We start from the raw sequence: 19,564 nt of genomic DNA, 5'->3' as shown, positions 1-19,564 counted from the left end.
GAAACGCCAGGCTGTGGTGCCCCCGACATTTCCATTTCACTGCCTTTTACAGAAAGGGTTTTAGGGTTGGTTGTTGTCTGGTTTGGGTGGGGTTTTTTTTCCTATCTGTATTGTATTGCATAGAGCCGTAGAGATTTTCTTCAGCAGAATTAAGACATGGACAAGCAGACACGTTCTATGGCTTTGGAAATAAGTTGACCAGACATGAAATCAAGACCTGTTTAAATGCAGAAGAAACTACTGCTTTATAATCTACTCTACACTTTACTGTTTGATAATGCCAATAGTGTTGTCTGTATTTAATGATAACTTGTAGGAATTATTACTGATACCTGAAGTTGCTTTGATGCCTACCAGAATCTCTTACTTGTAAAAGGAACATCCAGGATTTCTGTGCCAGAAAACTGCAGAGGCAGAGCTCACTAGTTGTAGTTCATCTTGTGTTTTGTACTGCCACTGCAGATGCAGTAATAAATTCCCTCACATAAAGATTTAGGTACAGTAGCATGAAATTCAGTGTTCTCTTCAAAGATGACTTGTTTCTAATCGGTTCTCTAACTTCATATCCTACCTAGCACTGAGTCAGAACGAACTGCAGTGCATTATTTTAAATTACAGAGGGGTAGTTGGGGAGGGGGCATTTTCTGCAGCTGCCAAAGTTGTAAACTATGCACTACAGAAACAGGAAGCGAGCATAGCTAGACACAAGTAAAATGTTTAAACTGGATCTACTTAGTCTTTCCACAATCATATGCGACTGTTCTAATTTTTGTACATCCAATGTGTACAGCAGTCTACAGTGTTGCATTCCAATTACCGATTTCTTAAATTCAGAGTATTTTTTACATTTGTTTTCTTTCACAATATTACTTGTCTAAGAGCTTCTAGCCCTGGCCAAGACTAGAAAAAGCAATGGCTGTTGATTTTCAAATTTTGTAACACAGAATAGCTAACTCTTAAATGCCGCTTGTTTAATCCTCTGCAGTAGGTGTTATCTCCAGAAATGTTTGCTGACAGTGCTGATATATATTCAGTTGTTGTGGAGGTTGCCTTTTTGTAAATGGCCTCTTCCTGATCCAGGAAAGGCCAGAGGTACTGCCATGGAGAGAACTAGAAAGGCTCTGCATCAAAAGTAGGTGAGTGGCGTTCACGCATGCTTTTGCCATTTATGTGTAACTTTAGCTAAGGATTTACTTTCGTGAATGCAACATCTGATAGGAAATTATTTACCGAGACATTTGGAAAATTATCAGTGGTGGTCTAAAACTGCTGGGAATAAGCTGTTTCACTCTCCAGCTAAGCTAGCAGACAATTTAGATCTGCTTCCTTGATTTCTAGGTTTTATAACTTAAGAAATGAAAACAATTTCCTCATGGTCAAGACACCACAGTTTTTTGGGAGATCTCCAAGTATTTGTGACACTCAGTACTCAGCCATTTAGCTGCTGGGTGCTTCAGGAAGATGTGCAGGCTGCTGAAAAAAAACAGGTGGTTCTCCTATCCATAAAGTAAAGGTATTCTGGCTCAGCTTAAGTTTTTTTTGGATGCAGACAAATACAGGAAGAATCTGAGCTTGAAAGGTGAATGCTTTTATGATGTTGCCAGTCTAAAATATAACATTTCACAATAGGAATTTAATGATTGCTGCAGCCACATGTCCCATTAGTAGGCACCCAGTATTGTATCCGCTAGTTTTTGTTAACAGACTTGCCTTGCCGTGATTGTACTGTTGGAACATCAGCTTAATGCTGCCACTTGTATTGCCACATAGTGCTTATTTACAATATACAATACCTCATTCTTTTCAAGACTTGGCAAAAACTTCAAACAGTAGACACTATCCAGACAATTTAATACATTGTTTGTGAATTTTGATATTTAAAACCCAAAATCTATTCTCCATGCAGATGTGTTTAGTTTCTTGTGTGACTAATAGCCAGATGAGTCACTGTGGTAGAAGGTTGTTTTTCAGTCCATCCTAACTGTTTTGACACACATACCTGTCACAATGCTCTTAAATAAAGAAATAAGTAAAGTTGTGAATAACTACTAGGCTTTTTTTTTGTCCACGTTAACCATCATTGATTTATTGACTACCTCTGTAGTAGGATTGATACCCTAGAGATATTACCAGTTGATCATTACTATGAATGTGGAGCTAGTTACAAACTTCTGCATTTGCTATAGGTGGAATTTCCATACAGTACTTGGTGAGGGCTGTTGTAAGAGCCCTAAATATTTTGTAAAAGCTGAACCATCTGCCAAATACAGAAATAGTGTCTAGTTCAGACTGTGACCAATATTTAATTTAGAGAGGTGAAATGAGATCTATTTTACTCTGATTCAGTGCATTAACACTGTAAGTAAGGATGGTACTGATCTTTGCAAATATGCAGTTAGTTTTTATTTTTCTCCCAAGCATGGTGCTCCATTTTTCTATCTGAACCTTCCAAATACTTGCAAATGTCTGTACTAATAACTCCTCTAAAAAAACTATAGGCTCCATCCTGAATTGAAGGTGAGCTTTTCTTAGCAGAGTGTGGATATGTAAAAATGCTGAAATGTTCTATGTTTCTTGTGCCCATGCTAGATCTGAGTCGGTAATGAATGAAAAAAGAAGTAGTGGGGTAAGGGAATATCATTAATGAAAAACAAACACTGAACCTTGTTTTTTCTTTCTTCCAAAACCAGCACCCACAGCTTGCCATTAAATGTTTTTTACTATCTTAATCATAACTTCCATCTATTATCCTCTACTTCTGGCATTGTCAAATAACTTAAATTCTTTTTCTCACTCTCTCTTGTCATTCCTTTGAACCATACCCCATTAAGTGACTAGGGAGATTTTTAACAAGGAGACTAGGATTATGTGAGTGAGCATCCACATGTATCTGATGTGTTGCCCTATCATCAGAAGAACCATAATAAGTAAATAAATCGTTAGCTCCAAAAAGCTGGGTCCCAGAGAACTACCATACCTTGTCACAGCTGGGACCATGTTCCCTGTGCAGCGCCCGTGGACCTGGACAGTATCGTTAGATGTACGGCAGGCACCTGCCAGGGCAGCACTTCTGCCTGCCCCCAGGCAAGGGTGGCACGCCAGGCAGGGTTAAGATGATCACAGGCTGCGTTCATCTCTGGGACAAAACTGCCACAAGGCAGTAGCCTGCAACCTCCCTGCCAGAGTGTTCCCGGAGGACTCTAGTGTGATGCCTGCTCCCTTGTTTAATCATTTCGCAAGCTCTACAAAAGCCATTTAAGACAAATTTGGGAAAATGTGTGGGTCCTCCTTTTTTTTTGCTGAGGTACATGGGACACCAAAGTAATACATGATTTATAGGGTCTAGGGAGCTTAGTGGATGTGGGGGTTTTGGGGGGTTTGTTTTTTGTTTTTGTTTTTTAACAGAAACTGTCATGGTGGTCCCACAGCAAAAGTAGCCTGCTAACAGCTTTTAAAAAAATGGCTCTGGCTTAAGATAGACTTGTGCATTATAGTTCTTATAGCAACATCTATGTCTGTAGTGTGTGGGTGAATTGTTCACCTCAATGCTAAAGAACAGTTTAAATGGTTGGTTGTATTTCAGCAACAAACATGTTGCTGTACCTGTATGTGACAAGAAGTTTATCTCAACTACATGGTTGCATTACCTTTTTTTGGGCTAGGATGCTCAGTAGCACTCCATTTGCACAGCTACCCAGACAACACGATGGGAGGGGCAGAAAAGAAATGAGAACTTCTTAGCAACCTTCGTATGTGTGCATGCACAGCTGTTCTGAGGTACATGAGCTGCTACTGCACCGAAGTCCTTAATGTGAAACATACATCCAGTTTAAGCCCCTTGGTAAACTGCTAGTGAGGTTACTCTCTCACTCTGGAAGTGACCTGTAAAAAGTGCAATAGTCCTGTCAGTCTTTCTTACCCCCTGGATACAGGCTAGGCATTCATGCCGTTATGCAGCTTGAGAAATCACAATTGTGTCAAGTTGGAATATTCATTCACTGGTACGTGACACTACTCATGAAGCACATAAATGTCAAGCCTATGTTTAATAGCTTCATACTGAAAAATAAAATGCTGGCACTAGAGGAACTTTGTATAGCACCAAGTGCCTGTGCACCTGCATTTCATGTTTTGGTGCAGGATTTGAGTTGGCAGAGTGTTTGCAAGATGCTAGTGTATATGTCCCATTGTCCTACACTGAGATCAGCTTTTGGAATGAGCTCAGGAACTTGACTCCTTATGCTGACTGGAAAGCTTCATCCTCTGAGCTGGCCTCCTGCCTCAGATGGATAGGGCAATACCAGTTCAGTGCCTACACATAAAGTAAGTTGGAATCAGCATTACCATTATGCCTTTTCATTTTGAAAGCCTATTTTAATCCACTAATATAAGATGAAGATCTGTTAATAAAGTGATTTAACTGTTTTCCAGTGGTGGGGAAAATGATGATGACTCTGACCAGAACTGGAAACCACCAGAAAATGACCTGATCCAGAAGTTAATAGCACAGATTGAATATTACTTCTCAGATGAGAACCTTGAAAAAGATGCCTTCCTTCTAAAGCATGTGAGAAGAAATAAGATGGGCTATGTCAGTGTTAAGCTCCTTACTTCTTTTAAGAAGGTAAGTGAACTTTTTAAGACCTGAGGTGCCTTGTGTAAGCCTGAAGAATCTAAAAACGTTAGGAGAGATTAGATGAAAATAACTTATTTTATAGAGGCGGTTTTGCAGTTTTCCTCTTTATCTGCCTCTCTCAGGGGTTGATTCAGTTCTAATGTGACTGTTAGGTTTGTTCTCATCCAGAACTTCAACTGCTGAACTCGTTCATGATTGGCTAGGGAAATCATAGGCTTTTAAGCAATTACACTTTTAAATTATCATTCTGGGAGAGAGTAGGGCATAGTAAACGGGATACCAGACAAAATTCATTTCTAGATCAGTTACTCATGAGTAGCTAAGTAATCCTGGTAAAGTTTCTTCCTTGTCTCTGAGAAGGGATAGTGAATCTGAGCTTTGCAAATGTATGGAGATCCAAAAATTAAGAGTAGTAGAAAGTCTCTGGTAACTGAAGTCACCTAAAGGTGAGGTTGACTTTCTTCTTTTTTCTTTTTTTCCTTGCATTAGGAGCTCCTATGTAAATACATGTATGTAACTGATTTCTAAAATTACACTAGAAACATTTTGTTAAGATTCTAAATCTGCCAGTTTTGTAGAACTATTCAGTCTAGAAGTTAAGGCACTCCACAGTTTCTTCAGACTACGTCAAACATTGTATTGCTAACAGATAAACTCTTAAAAACACTCCTTTGGAATGGAGAAGTTTGGGGTTTTTTTTTTAAACTGAGATTCAAGGAGTTCAATGAAATGAAATCATAAACTTGGCAAAACTACTTGTTTGGGAGATTTAACAAAATAAAACCCACATAACAAGCATTTTGGTCACAGTTCAGACCTAGGTGTGGAATGACCGAACATCACTTGAGTGGGCTTTAAGATAAAATAATGACTTTCAGTTTACGATTTAGTGTCATTCCTATTTTCAGTAGCTTCAACAGGATGTGAGCTTTACAGGAACTCACCAATGCCCATTATAGCAGGAAAACTGTTTACTCTTTCACTCAAATCTGCTACATGAAACTTAAAGCCAGGTTTCTGTTTGTAGACTGGAGCCTGCATCTATCTTACGCTTTTTGTAATTAGTTTGAGTGGGTTTGATCAGTTGTGCAGCTTAACCTGTGTCTGTCTTCAAGGTAAAACACCTTACCCGTGACTGGAGAAGCACAGCCTATGCACTGAAGTACTCGGACACTCTTGAGCTCAATGATGATAACAGAAAGGTTAGAAGAAAGACTCCAGTTCCAGTGTTTCCAAGTGAAAACCTCCCTACCAGGATGATACTGGTGTATGATATCCACATGACTTCTGAGCTGCAAGCTCATAACAAACAAGAAAATGGATGCATGCAAGAAAGGATAATGGAGCATCTCCTCAAAGCCTTTGCAACTTTCGGTGTAATTTCATCAGTTCGTATTCTCAAGCCTGGTCGGGATCTACCACCAGAGATCAGGAGGGTCAGCAATCAGTACACCCAACTGGGAACTCAGGAATGTGCAATTATAGAATTTGAAGAAGTAGATGCTGCTGTACGTGCTCATGACTTCATCTGTGCAGAAAACAAAGAGCCTGGGATGAAAGTTGTCCTAATAGGTGTGAAACCTCCAAAGAAAAAAGTTCCCAAAGACAAGAACCGTGAAGAAGGTACCAGCAAGAGTCTTAAGAAGGGTAGATCCCTTAATAAGAGAGTGGAGGAACTTCAGTTTGTTGGTGATGAATCTTCAGCCAATAGCTCTTCTGACCCAGAGAGTAATCCTACATCGCCACTGTCGGGACGCAGAAGTACTGCAACAAAAACTACGAGTAACTTGAGCCCCGTCATTCACCCCAACAACCATTTGAGTCCCAATGTGTCACCCAGGTCGAGTCCTTGGAACAGTCCATCTTCACTAAGAAAAGCAACCAAAAAATCTCCACTGGCTGAAGACAGCAAGCTTAATCCCAGCACTAGCCCTGAAGTTCTAAGGAGATGTACCGATTACTCCTCAGACAGCAGTATCACTCCTTCTGGTAGCCCCTGGGTACAGAGAAGAAAAGCTCAAACTGTAATGCTAGAGAAGAGTCCGGTCAGTAGCCCCATGTTAGCTCAGAAAATACAAAATGCAGATGGTCTTCCTGTAGGAGTGCTGCGGCTGCCGAAAGGTCCGGACGGCACTAAAGGATTCCACAATGGATGTGAAAGGAGGAGGGCTAACAAAGAATGAATAAATCGTTCTTTAAAAACAATTTCACAAGTCAGTCAGCTGCTCTTGTTCAAGCCTGATGAAAAATTGTCCCTTGAGTGACTGAGTTAAGTCAGTATCTAATTTAAAAAGATTTTGTATTCACAGAGAGACTTTCTTGCTTGTATATTTGTATATTCACTTCCCAGAATCACAGAAAGTTGAGGTTGGGAGGCATCTCTGGAGATTGTCCAGCCCAGCCCCTTTGCTCGAGCAGTGTCTGCTACAGCAGGTCACTTAGGGTTTAGAGTATCTGCAAGGTTAGAGACTCCCTAACCTGTCTGGGCAATGTGTTCCCATGTTCAACCATCCACACAGTAAAAAAAGTGTTTCCTGATGTTCAGCTGGAATTTCCCATTTGGGTTTATGCCCCTTTTCCTGTTTCTGGGTGTCGCTGAGAAGAGCCTAGCTCCATCAGCTTTACTCCTTCCCATCAGAGAGATATAAAAAAACAGCGATGAGATCTGCCCCCTGAGCTGTTTCCAGTCTACACAGCCCCAGGCCTCTAGTACAAGAGATGCTCCAGTCTCTTAATCATCCTGTGCACTTACCTAACGTAACACCCTTAGCTGCATTATTAGTTTTAATGTATTAGTTTGAAACAGGCATATAAATCATTCATGTAACTACATTACTTGGAAAGCTATGATCCTGAAGAGCAGCGTGTAAATACTTACACCTTAGCGGTCGTACTGTGGTGAGCTGTGGTATGCTACCAGCCTAATCGCAAGGAACAGAAGTTTTGAAGACTGCGTTTGTCTCTAAGGGAACACGCGCAGATGCTCTCTTGCTCACATATGTCTCTGAAGACAGTATTGTTTGGCAGGACCAAAGTGTATATTTTCATGGGATGGGAATAAAGACTCTGAGCATTGAAGCCTGCTCTGTAACTGTTAACTCATATAATCAGCTGGAAATAAACAAAAATATTAACTTGTTCTAGATCTATTTTGTGTACTTAAAAAGTAAGCTGAGCTGTACCTGAATAGATACTTAAACCTCATCTTATACCACATGAAATTCTAGAAATAGTTGCTTGGCATTTCCACTGCATTCAAGGGAGGGGGGAAAAAAAAGGTCCTCTACCCCATTACTGAAGGTCACTTTAGTGGTGATACTGCACTCTGAGTGTATGTCACAGTCATTTTTATACAATAACCCTGGTTATCTCACTGTTAACTCTGAATTTAACAAGCGGGCTCAGCAAGAAGCACTTAAGTGATAATTAACTATAATCCTACCTGAAGCCGGAGAAGGAACCTCTGCAGTTTCACTTGTAAGCGTTACACTCCTGAAAAATAGCCCAGCGATAGTAAGAAGGTAAGGCTTCAGCTTCTGATGTGCAGCCTGGGAACTGTGCACGACAAAGGTCGAATCAGATGATGATTCTTCATTCCCCATCCTTTCCAGCTTCCATTTCCACTCTAGGCGTAACAATTCTGCAGTGTAAACAACTGTAGTAACGCGCAGCTGGAAACCAGTGCACAGAAATCCCCCCGTTCTGCAAAATAGTCTTTAGCGACCCAAATACAGTCCCAGTTCTGGTACTTCACACAAATTGAATCCTCCAAGTTGCCTTCTGTTTCACTGTGTGTCCAGAATGCTGCTGTCTCATTAATAAGCAGGGAAGGTTTTGAATTACAAAACTATGCAGCATCCATGTGTCATCATGTACCAAACTGTTTGGGGGCAGCACCACAACTGATGCGAGGCAGTATTCTGAAGGCACATAGAAATCAACTAAATGGAAATACTGAGAACTGTATGTAAGAGTCCATAATGTTACAAGTCTCTTAAGACACCATATGCTTGCAGGAAAAAAAAGGAAGTTGAAAATAGCAGCATTTGCCCAGGCTGTGCTCTCAGAATGAACACATCTACATGCCACATTCAACATGGAAATCTTAAAAATCAAACTTAACTTCTGTATAACAGTAACGGTTTGAAAGTAAAAATCTCACCAGATGTCAATTATGTCTTATTTTGCTGTAGGAAGTTTTAGACTTGACAGATAAAATGAACACTGAGGATGGCCCCTTAGTAAATAAACAGGAAGTGACAGTTTTTCTTCGCCAATAAACCAAATACCATGTTACTGAAGAGTTATTAGAAGGCCGTAACCTATACAAGTATTATAAAGCTTATTTTACAAGAAAACACCATCTCGCTCGAGCATAGGCCCACTTATCCTGAGACTAAGATGTAACTGTAACATTCCAGAAAGCTTCTCAACATGTCTTTAGACAATACGACAGGAAAAAGAATACATTTACCACTAATTATTTTTGTAGAAAGAAAATACAAACTTGCTCAAACAGCAAGTCATAATGCAACTTGATCAAACAACAAAAAATAACGTGATCAGTGAAACTATTTGGAAAGTAATTTCAAGTACTGTTTAAAAAGTCAGCTTGAGGTTTTTTTTCTGAGTTCAGCTAAGAATATATGACCACGGTTCTACTTCATGTAATTTTCCCCCACCTCCAAGACGAATGTTTTCTGCTTGGAAAACGTCCTGTGGAAACCTCAGGTAACCACACAGATGTACCAACTTCTCTGCTGTCGTGCCCCCCACCTTTTTTTTTTTGTTTCCTTTTGGTTTCTTATTGCCATTTTGGAGCCAGAACAACTCCTTTTATGCTTATCTTATTAAAAAAGACCAAAACAGAAGTCACAAACAGCTTTTGTGTCATTGCATTTACATCCGGTATTCCTTGTGGAGCCCAGAATGTCTGCTTGCTCAATTAATCAATGCAAAAATACCCTGGGTATGAAATACCTTCTCTCTGGATACTTCCTACACTAGCTAGCAGTATCTAGCATTCAATACTGTGGCACGTGTACCTTTATATTGCTATTTTATAATCAATATTTTAATCAATATTTTATATTGATACCCGAGTACCAGAACACACGAGCACAGAGACACGGGGAGCGAGCTGCACCAGGGGCTATCGCTTGCCAAGTCCTGCAGCTGGTTATGTGCTCCTCTCCTGTAGACCTCGCACACGCATGCACACGCGAAGTAGCGGTTCCAAAAACGTGGAGGTTGAAGCTATTTTTATTGGTTTTTTACAAGAAACAAACAGCAATTCTAAAAAGCATTTTAAGAATTAGACCATTTCCCCCAAATAGTTCACAGTTTGCCAAAGCATTCCAGATTCTTAACTTTGTCTAAATACAAAGGTGCCGCAACAGACACCACCACATCGCTACACGGTCCACAGCAGGCTTCAGTCACACACATACGCCGATAAAAAGAGATGCAACGTCTAATTCCTTTGAGACAAAGATTTCATTCTCCCCGAGTTTGTTTCTGTCTTCACATTCAAATCAATCGCTCAAAACTTCTGTTTAAAAAACAATACAACCCCCAAATATATACACCATACAAACCAACTGCTTGCCTGTAACGTTGCCAACAGTGGTGTCTGAAACCCTGATGGCTGTGCCTTTACTTTGTTCTGACTCTCAGACATTTGTAGTATGATGGCATATTTCAACTAAGTATTTTTTAAAAATATCATATCAACTGGAGAGAAATGATGTGACGACACATTTGGAATTTTAATCGCTGGTTGAGAGCCCTTCCCAACTACAAAAGAACATTTACTTCTGTCTCCACTGAGAGGGGATGCATTCCTGTCATCTTCATTTTGCACAGGCACAGTTTATGGGCTGGATTTATAAACCTGAAGTCTGAAAAAAGCCAGGGACTTCAGTAAAAAATGCTCATTAACTACACTAACGCACCCAAGCTGTTTAGAACAACAGTTTGATTAATCAAACAGACTGGGCTTCAGTTTACACCACTGTTCCCTCAGCTTTGATTTCACTACACTTGAAGCAAAGATGTAGTTGATTGATTCATAGGAAAGATTCCACATCTGTGATCGATTCAGATTAAATGTTTTTGCAACCAGCTCGTATTCTTGCGACAGATCTGTGGCAAAGACGCCTTTATCATCAGTCTGGGGTTAAATGGAAAGAAAAAAGAAGTTTCAATTAGTTCCTCTACATCAAAAAGGGTTTTTTTCCCCACACATTGCAAACTGCTTTCATCTTGCTGTTTCACATTTTATTCCATGGTTCTTTCATCTGCTGGTAATTATTTCATACTTTATTTGCCCTATTTTCACTCAAAATTAATGAATTATTCAAACATACAAGAAAACTTCTTAAAGTGATGGCACAATTTATCAAGAAAACAGGATTTCCTATTAAAATTGCTAGGAAGGTGGCTATGAAATGATGCATACAAGCAAGCTACATTAGTATGCGCATGTCTCCTTATTCCTCTTTTCCCTTTCCTCAGACCTGGGAAGCAGAGCACACCCCGTATTCCGACACTGGCAGGGAAGAAACTCTCTCACCCTTTGCAGGTAGTCTCAACTAGGGCAATTTCTTGATACTGACCAAAGTACTACGCTAGCACCAAGCATGTATGGTCAAAAGCCACCGAAAGAGTATTCATCTAAAAGGAGCAAATCGGGATTATTTCAGGGTTAACGAGATTATCCATCTGCGACTCAGAGCCCTTGCGTCCCCACAGAGAAGAATGCTAACTACATTCTGCTACACTTAAGACGCTGTATCATAGAATCATAGAATGTTTTGGGTTGGAAGGGACCCCTAGAGGTCATCTAGTCCAACCCCCCTGCAGGAGCAGGGACACCGCTAACTAGATCAGGTTGCTCAGAGCCCCATCCAACCTGGCCTTGAATGCTTCCAGGGATGGGGCCTCCATCTCCTTCTTCTACTACTCCTGTTTTCATAGGCCTTTATGGGTAAACTGCTTTCTTAGGTGACTTATCTAGACTTCATACAGTTGAAAATCTCTGAAGTAATCTCTAATCATCAATTATTTTTCACCTCATACAACAGAGTTCAAACTCAATAATAAACACTTCATACAATAAAGGATTGAGGCTTATTTGAATAATAAGCACAATGCTCTAATACATATGCACACACTTGGACAATGCTACAAATTACAGGGGTTAAACCAACAGGATGATAGTAACATCCTGCCAATGCCAGCAGAAGTACTTGGCACCTCAACATTTAAGGACCTTAATTAGCTGTCAAGAGAACTCAAGAGCGCTCGTCCAACATGATAAATACCCAGGTAAGCACAAGCTTAACTGCAAGCACTGGGCCAGTATGTGTAAGAGAAATCTGTCACTATGCAGACAGTTAAGAAGTTCATTGCACACACAGCTGATCATCTTATCTTACAGAAAAAAGGTCTTGCTTTACAATAAACCCAAGAGAAATACTAAAATTTCCCATTTGTATTGCAAGCATTTCTCAAACAAGACATTATGATTTCCTATAAGCAGATGATTTGCTGGAAGGTCAGAAATTGTTAGTAAGTCAGCTCTGAACCATAAAAGGAGATGAACTCCTGCAGTTTCACTCAAGTTTGGCCCTTTGCCTAAATACATGGTTAAAATAAAAAAACTTACACAAAGCACTGCAGGGTGGCCCATGTTGTACCAGTATCCAAAATGGTGTTTGTCACAGGAAGGCACTGTCTGAGTTTTGATGTTTGATGTCATGCAAAGTTCTCAAGGAAAAAAAAAGAAGAAACAAGGATATGCATCAGAACAAAAGACAAATTACATTTTTGACACATTAATTGACTTATTTCTGTTCCCGAATGAAAATTAAAATCAGCTATTATTCACTGATTTTCTATGCTTCAAATATTTGGTAATACGCTCTGAGGAAAGTTTGGCAATCAATTTCTTCCTAAAGAAATAAGCATTGGGTGTAAAATTTACGGAGCTTGCAAACCAGACAGAGAAACCCCACAGCCTTGCACAGTAAGTAAAAGTTATGATTTTGTTTTCACCCGAGACATCAATACTTGTCTGCTGCCACAAATATGTCAGATACACAAAAGCACTAGCAGTGTACCTTCATAGGCTATTCCCTCACACATGCTGCCATGCTCTTCTAAGTCACCTCTGGTCAAAGAGAAGCCGGAGTTACCAGATCAGCAGTACGTATGATATTTTGAAATCTAGAGATCACCAAGTAATGTTCATAACTTTTTTCCTTACCAATAGGTATACGATTCTGTCGAACAAGTGGCACTAACTCTTCTGAACCTGTTGCTGCAGAGTTGAGAAACGTTCCATGTCCAATTCTGTCAGGAGGCAGGCCCAGGAGAATTTTGGTCTCCTCTTCTTGATTTGGAATCTAGAGAGAATATATTTGACACTCTGTCAAGGCAGCATAAACCAGCACATTAAATAATTACAACAGACTTCCAGTTCTATTTTCACAGCATATCTTATTTAAAATAAAATGGTAGTGAGACTAAATACATATCTTACTTAAAAGAAAGTGTTAGCAAGACTAAATATCTGCATTACTACCCTGTAAAGAAAGAAGTAGTGCATGAGAAGTGACTCTCAACTTGGAATTACACACCGAAGAAGCCACAATCCTTAACTGACATGCAAAGACAGACAATGGGGGTTGACAGTTCTGAAGTACTTTCAGCTAGAGGCCTCAGATCAGATTTGTACGCTTCAGTTTCAAAACTACCCTGTCAAGAAAACCTTTATCGCTGGTTTTACAGAGAGGTTAAAAAAACAGTGCATGAAGAACTTAAACTGCAAGAGGCCAAACCCAACCAAACAAAAAAATGAAACAAAACCAAAAGAAAACTGAGACGTTAAGAAATAAATTTTCAGAGAAGCATGCAGGAATGTCCTGCAAAAGCCTCCTTAATGAAATAGAAGCAAGTATAAATAGGCCCATGATATCATATGTCATGCTTCATTTCCTGAAGAAATAAAAATATTGTCAGTATTTATCAGACTCGTCAGAGTAAACTTCAGCCACCACTTCAACAGATTGCATGGAGAGGCCCAGCTCTCTTACTAATACAAACAGAGCTAACAGAACTCATGGAAGTGTGCAAATTTTACTATACATGACTTCTGATAAACTACCAGGAAGAAAACAGCGTATCTCTTGGAATATTACTAATTTTCAGATTTACGCCTAATCCCCCAGCAGATATAGTACAGTAAGAACTAATTTGACAGTTCTGATTCAGAACAGATTGTTGAAGATTTCTCTTCTTTGTTTTCTTCTCCCTTGTCACAATACCCCGAACTATTACCACTTTCGCCTCAGAATGCGCAGAAGTTAATTTTAGTTTCATCGAGGTTTTTATAAAATGGGAATTACAGAAAAGGACCAAAATAAAGAACACTTTACCTCTGAAAGATGCAACGCCAGCTTTAGACCTGCTTTTTTTGCTTCTGAGAGTGGTTCCAAAAAATCTTGACCATGTCCTGCCTTGAAGACAGAAACACATCACTATTCTACAGCTTATTTTATAAAACTCCTCCTATTACAGTAACTAAGAAACCTAGCAATATCAAAACACTTAATTCAAATAGAGTTACACTGAATTCTTTTTCTTTTCCCATTACTTCAGTTGTGAAGGCAGCAAGTCACACAATGTTTTGCTATACGGGCACAGTTCAGACAAACTGGTCAAACGTCAGTAGTGCAGATGATGCCCAGCACTGACAAGCCAACCGCCTCGATTCTGATATCCTTTCTACAACCATCACCTAGAGCTATTGCATTTCAACTCCACAGCTAGCCTCAAACATTTTTGCTTTCGTAATACGCAATAAGCACTGGGTGCATCTAAATGAAATTTAAACTAGTGTCAACTTGCAGTATTATTTAACTTGCCTCAACCCAGTCAATCTGACTGGGACAATTCAGTAACAGACAATTCCCGGATAACCGGCTCTGTTTTTTAGTGTCATATATTAATCTATTGATTCTCTGTTAAGAGCATCTGTCCCCTAAAGCAACAGGGATTAAGCTGGTATCGAGATTATGAGCAATCCATTCAAACTAGCAACAAACATCCGACAAGAACTTGTAAGAACAACCACTTGCTGTTACACAACCTTACATATTTATCTTCAAGAACAGACCAAAATAAAACAAAAACTTACGGTGGGATCACCGCTGAGGTCAAGTCCTACCACGACCCCATCAGTGGAAAGGAGAAACTCTTCAGCAAGTTTAACGGTCTGCTTAGCAACTGCCGGGCCACCTCTTCTATTTATTGCTATTAACAGTCTAGGATAGAAATGTACATATTTCATTAAACACAAGCTGTAGTATCAGGAGACCAACAAATCTGATACCAACAAAAACGGCACTTCACATCTTTCATGGTTGAGCATAAAGAATATTTGCCTCGGAAACTGTTAAAGAAATGGAGGTACCAGCGTGCAGGGGGACACAAATTAGATAAAACCATTAGCCTGTGAAATGCAATAGCCATGGTGAAAGGGAGGGCAGGGAACAATGCACCGCCCACCAACTGCCTGCACTATCAAGCGAGCAACCTCTCCAAGGTGCACACATGAAGAACGAGAACTCTTCAGCTTCCACAAATAAATCTAACAAGGGTTGCTACTAAGAGTACAGAAGACAGGCAAGCAGACTGCCTCCAAGCAACCACCACCACCTTCGGAAACTTCTCTGCTGGTTAGGACTGCCTCTCCTTGACAGCAGATTGTTCATACAGCTAATCAAGCAAAATCTTTGGAATCAATCTAGGCTGTGAAAAAAGAGCCCTTTAATGCAATTTCCATCAAAAACACTGCTTTTCCCAAAAATGCTGCAGAGAATGGACAGTCTTAGAACTGAAAAGCTTTACCCAGTTTCGTTCTCTATCAGTAAAAAGGAAGATAAAAATGCAGGTTTCCATATGAATTACCTGTTTCCATTTCATGTAGTCTAGTTTAAGCACAATTTTCTTTCCTATACTGATGGTTTGTAAACCTCTCTGCAAACCACGACTGCGCATTGGACTACGCAAAACCTTGAAACAGAGGTATTCCGTGTGCTTTATTTACCTTACATCTATATCCAAGCCTTCTTCTTTACACTGCTTTATACCCTCAAGTACAGTTTCAACATACATCCTTTTGGTCATACCTACAAACACATGTACACATTTGGAATAAACACATTTGAATTGATTTTATGATGTTGCAGACCGAGCTCTCTAGCCTCCTAAGTTCCATTTTGCACCTTCGATTTTAGTCCATAGTCTTCTAATCTATATAGTTCCAATTCTGTTTATAAATAGAGCTTTAGTTTGAAGCAGACATTTGAATTAAGCCTCTCCTAAGCATCTGGAAGAAGGAAAATAACTTGGCATGAACCAGCGAGTAGCAACAGGACTTGTCTTATGCATTTCTATTAAACCACATCTAAAAGAAAATAAAAAATGAAGTAACAAGAAGAAAAAATATCAGCTATTAAAAATATTAGCAGACTCAGGTGTCATACTAAAGCGAATAATCCAAATTCTTGGGTAATAGAGTAATAACCAACACATTTTTGTCCTCAAAAATCTAACAGTGACATGCTTTACATGGTTAAATCTTTCCTTTTATATTTAAAGTATATTTTTATTGAACCAACTAAATTTGACTTTACTTGTCATTAACAGAGTCTTAACTAAGTTTTATAGCAGATCAGACTTACAAATTAATAACCAGAACAGACTGTACCTGTGGACTTTTCTTCTCTAGGAGTGCTTCTCAATTCCAGATACTTGACACCATCATCAGCAAATTCTTTAATAACATCTTTAGTTATCTGATTAAGAAGCAGTGTATTCAGCATCATGAAAGTAATGCTTATAATGGGTTATATTTTCCGTCACAACTAAAAGACACAGATATCTTCTGGCATGAAACACCTGCAAAATTTTCAGGCCCTGTGTGGTTTTGGCGCTCTCCCTCTCTGGAATACTGCCCCACGGAAGGTACCTTTGGTTCCCTCAGTGACGGTGAAGAGAGTTAGGACAAACGAGAATTTCCTTGTCTGAACAAGAATACCCCTCAACTGGTGCAGTCATGACTCCTTGCACAGCCGCTGTACCTTCCTGTCATTTAACAGGCTGCCTAAGAGCCCCCGTACAGGAGGAGAGGAGAGGAGACCGCGCCACTTCCTGCTCCCTGGTTTGATCACACAACTGTCCTCCTTGACGGTTTTGTCATCTGTGGTGAACAAAGGGCAATTCTAATTCTGTAGTTTTGGCATGTAATGAACCCAAGGAGAAACCGGAGACCAGGTAAATCAAAGCTTTGGTAACAACGAACATCGTCGCATTTTTTAAGATGTTATCAGTCCAAGCATCCGAGTGGTCATAATGACCACCATATCGGAAGCTGACTGCTTTCACAAAAACTAAAAGTTATATAAAATCCTGTGTTTCTAAGTTCACGTGTTTTACAATAATGATTCTGACCTCCAGTTGAAGGGACCACTGTTGACACTGTTACTTGGAACCCAATGCTGTTAATCCAACTAATTTTGACTGTGTGTATCGCTTGCTTGTGTTAAGCAAACTTTTAATTAACTTACCATTAAGATATCTTCAGTCCTAGTGGTAATCTGATAGATTATCTGAAACATCTGAAAACATCTAAAACAAAAAGTTAAAAAACCCACAATGGACAAACTTTGAGCAGTAAAATGAGTATTCAAAAAAAATCTACACTTTGAAAACACGCACTCACTATGCTCGATTAACCACCTTGTAGCTTAAAATACAAACACCATCTGAATGGCCATTTCTGATTTTAGATGCTAACAATGCATTTGCAACAGACATTTTTATTATTATGACAAAGCTTTTTGAAGCACGAAGGAAAACATATAGGCTCCAAAAAAGGAAACTATGAGTCCATTTTCTCTAGAGAAATGGAAGAGCATATGCTACAAATTAAAGTTTTCCATCCTTTAAAAGGGGAATTAATCAATACAGGATTTCCATTTAGTTTGCAAACACCTAAGAAGTTATTCTATAGATACAAATAGCAAAAAATCTAACATTGTACTGCAACCAAAACTTGAAAATGTATTTTCTGCAGTGTGTAAGGCCATACATGTCTCTGTTTTGAACATAATTAAAAGACACTCAGTAAATGTTCATCACACACACGCGTGTATACTGACTCATCCAAGGTTCTTTTCTTTCCCTTGTCAATCACAGTCATTCCATTCTGGATCTGAAGGTATGGCTTCTGGGCCATGAGTTTCTTCATAGTGGCAGAACTGATACAGCCGTTCAAATGAGCATGAAGTTCCTAGAGAAAAAAAAAATCCTGGATGGATTTGTGTCTGGTGAAAAGGATGGCTTCTACATCTTGTTTGTATTACTTGTTCTTGTATCCTACCTTATTGTTTCACTCCGAGTTTGAAAATAAAATAACAGTTATCTCTGAGTTTGGCTGATAATGGTTTCCTCCTGCTTTTGCACGCACCGGTTCAACTGAGACTGCCCTGTTTGTTCCTGCTCGCTGGGCGAGCTGTAGTTAGCGCTGACCACAGCGGGCACCCAGTGGCTCAGGAAGGAGGGCTCCCCCGCTAATGCTGGAGCGGTGCGACTCAAGGTGAGGAAGAAGCCAGCAGCCGCCTTGGCGTTAAGAAAAGCATAATAATTATTCAAGACCTCTTTCCCCATCCACTGCGAGTTAAATGTGTGTTTACATTGTTCGAAAATAGCAACACCTGGATATCCACTCACCTTTCTTTTTTTCACGCTTTGAAGTCTTAACTCACACCAGAAATCCAGAAGACAGTCCCTCTGGCCATTAACAGCAACTGGAGTAATTGCCCTCCTTTCTCTGAGACTGCTTTCTGCCAGACTTGCTCTTGACAACCCGCTTTTGGGGTCCAAACATATGATCCCCAGCTCCATTCCTCACTTCCTCACCTCCATTTGCTCCTTCTTACCGCCTCTTGGCTCCCGACACATGAACAGGCCCCTCATGCCCTCCCAGCTCCTTCAAAGTGTACCTGCACGGCATCTGCTTTGCTACCTACCCCCCGGACTGCATCCCTTCTCACTGGGAAAAGATAAAACTGGAGAAATACTCCTTCAAGCCTTTGACTGGAAAACATGTTGAAATTGTAACTCCCTCAAGATTGAACTGTTTTGATTTTGTGAAGTATTATATTTCAGATTCCCATTTTGTAGCACTAAGTTCGCAAGCAGAGGAAAAGGGGCCCACTTACCCTGGACCGTGAAGGTGCACAACTCCCAACTAAACACCGGGAGCTGTGGCTGCTTACCACTTTCTGGAAATCAAGCCAGGTACATACTGCTACATTAAATTTTTCACAGTCTTACAAGTGAAATCCCTCACAGAATTCAGTTAGACATTAAACATAAACCCTGAAAACCACCTTCCTGAAGAGGAGCACGAGAATGCAAGGATGGTGTGATCTGATGTGGGGTTGGTCGCGCACCTGTGCATTGCCTGTGTAAGCTCTCTGCGGGAGTACGTGCCGCTGGCTGCGCTGCCAGACCAGAACGGCAACACCGATAAAAAGGCAGTAACACGTACAAAACGATAGCACAGACACGCTAAAAGTCAGGCACACCCTTCGGGACACGGGGGAAAAAAAAGAAAAAAGGCAGCCGCCTTGGGCTCGCTGCGGGGAAAACAGGGCAAAAAAAAAAAAAGAAAAATCACGCTGACTTGATTTAATTGACAGAAGATCAGACGCTAAGCGCTGCAAACGAGCTGGGCGGGCGAGCACCTACCGCGTTTGCCTGCGGGATGAAGGACCTCAGAAGAAGCGCGCGTTTGATAAAGGCTCTGATGAAACAGCAGCTGGCTGGCTGGCTGTCGGTCCGTCCGTCCGCCCG

At 40.2% G+C, this 19,564-nt stretch overlaps 3 protein-coding genes across 4 annotated transcripts in view; 1 reads left to right on the top strand and 2 right to left on the bottom strand.

Annotated features, from left to right (window-relative positions):
* Window positions 1–3,951: 3,951 nt before the first annotated feature.
* On the top strand, window positions 3,952–6,819 carry LARP6 (La ribonucleoprotein 6, translational regulator). The gene is made up of 3 exons (XM_035899533.1): window positions 3,952–4,001; window positions 4,432–4,624; window positions 5,752–6,819. Exons 1-3 carry the CDS (start codon window positions 3,952–3,954, stop codon window positions 6,817–6,819), a joined length of 1,311 nt encoding a protein of 436 aa, XP_035755426.1.
* A 2,977-nt stretch (window positions 6,820–9,796) lies between these two features.
* On the bottom strand, window positions 9,797–17,990 carry ADAL (adenosine deaminase like). 2 transcript variants are annotated; one of them, XM_035899319.1, is made up of 9 exons: window positions 17,866–17,990; window positions 17,272–17,332; window positions 16,413–16,500; window positions 15,750–15,831; window positions 14,838–14,964; window positions 14,077–14,157; window positions 12,906–13,044; window positions 12,306–12,406; window positions 9,797–10,808 (listed from the first exon to the last, which is right to left on the bottom strand). In XM_035899319.1, exons 1-9 carry the CDS (start codon window positions 17,952–17,954, stop codon window positions 10,617–10,619), a joined length of 960 nt encoding a protein of 319 aa, XP_035755212.1. In that variant the 5' UTR covers window positions 17,955–17,990; the 3' UTR covers window positions 9,797–10,616. The 2 variants fall into 2 exon arrangements, with proteins under 2 accessions (XP_035755212.1, XP_035755213.1); XM_035899320.1 differs by having other exon boundaries at window positions 9,798–10,808; window positions 17,852–17,929.
* Window positions 17,910–19,564, bottom strand: part of LOC104130879 (TM2 domain-containing protein 3) — a 7,303-nt gene continuing 5,648 nt past the window's right edge. Inside the window, exon 5 of the mRNA XM_035899322.1 lies at window positions 17,910–17,996. Coding sequence (XP_035755215.1) covers window positions 17,978–17,996 — 19 coding nt within the window. The 3' untranslated portion in view covers window positions 17,910–17,977. The remainder of the gene's footprint in view (window positions 17,997–19,564) is intronic.

Source organism: Egretta garzetta, unplaced genomic scaffold, assembly GCF_000687185.1.
Source record: "Egretta garzetta isolate BGI_Z169 unplaced genomic scaffold, ASM68718v1 scaffold287, whole genome shotgun sequence".
NCBI classification, from domain to species: Eukaryota; Metazoa; Chordata; class Aves; order Pelecaniformes; family Ardeidae; genus Egretta; species Egretta garzetta.
The sequence above is the reverse complement of the archived record's forward strand: the minus strand, read 5'-3'. Positions and strand labels throughout refer to the sequence as shown.

Excerpts from the sequence above, each read along its gene's own strand:
- LARP6 (XM_035899533.1), top strand. The coding sequence starts at position 3,952 with ATGCAGCTTGAGAAATCACAATTGTGTCAAGTTGGAATATTCATTCAC. Across the intron at positions 4,002-4,431 it reads GTTGGAATATTCATTCACTG|TGGTGGGGAAAATGATGATG; the intron begins GTACGTGACACT and ends ACTGTTTTCCAG. Across the intron at positions 4,625-5,751 it reads TCCTTACTTCTTTTAAGAAG|GTAAAACACCTTACCCGTGA; the intron begins GTAAGTGAACTT and ends TCTGTCTTCAAG.
- ADAL (XM_035899319.1), bottom strand. The coding sequence starts at position 17,954 with ATGAAGAAACTCATGGCCCAGAAGCCATACCTTCAGATCCAGAATGGA. Across the intron at positions 14,965-15,749 it reads GGCTTGGATATAGATGTAAG|ACTGTTAATAGCAATAAATA; the intron begins GTAAATAAAGCA and ends TTTCTATCCTAG. Across the intron at positions 12,407-12,905 it reads ACAGAATCGTATACCTATTG|AACTTTGCATGACATCAAAC; the intron begins GTAAGGAAAAAA and ends TTTTTCCTTGAG.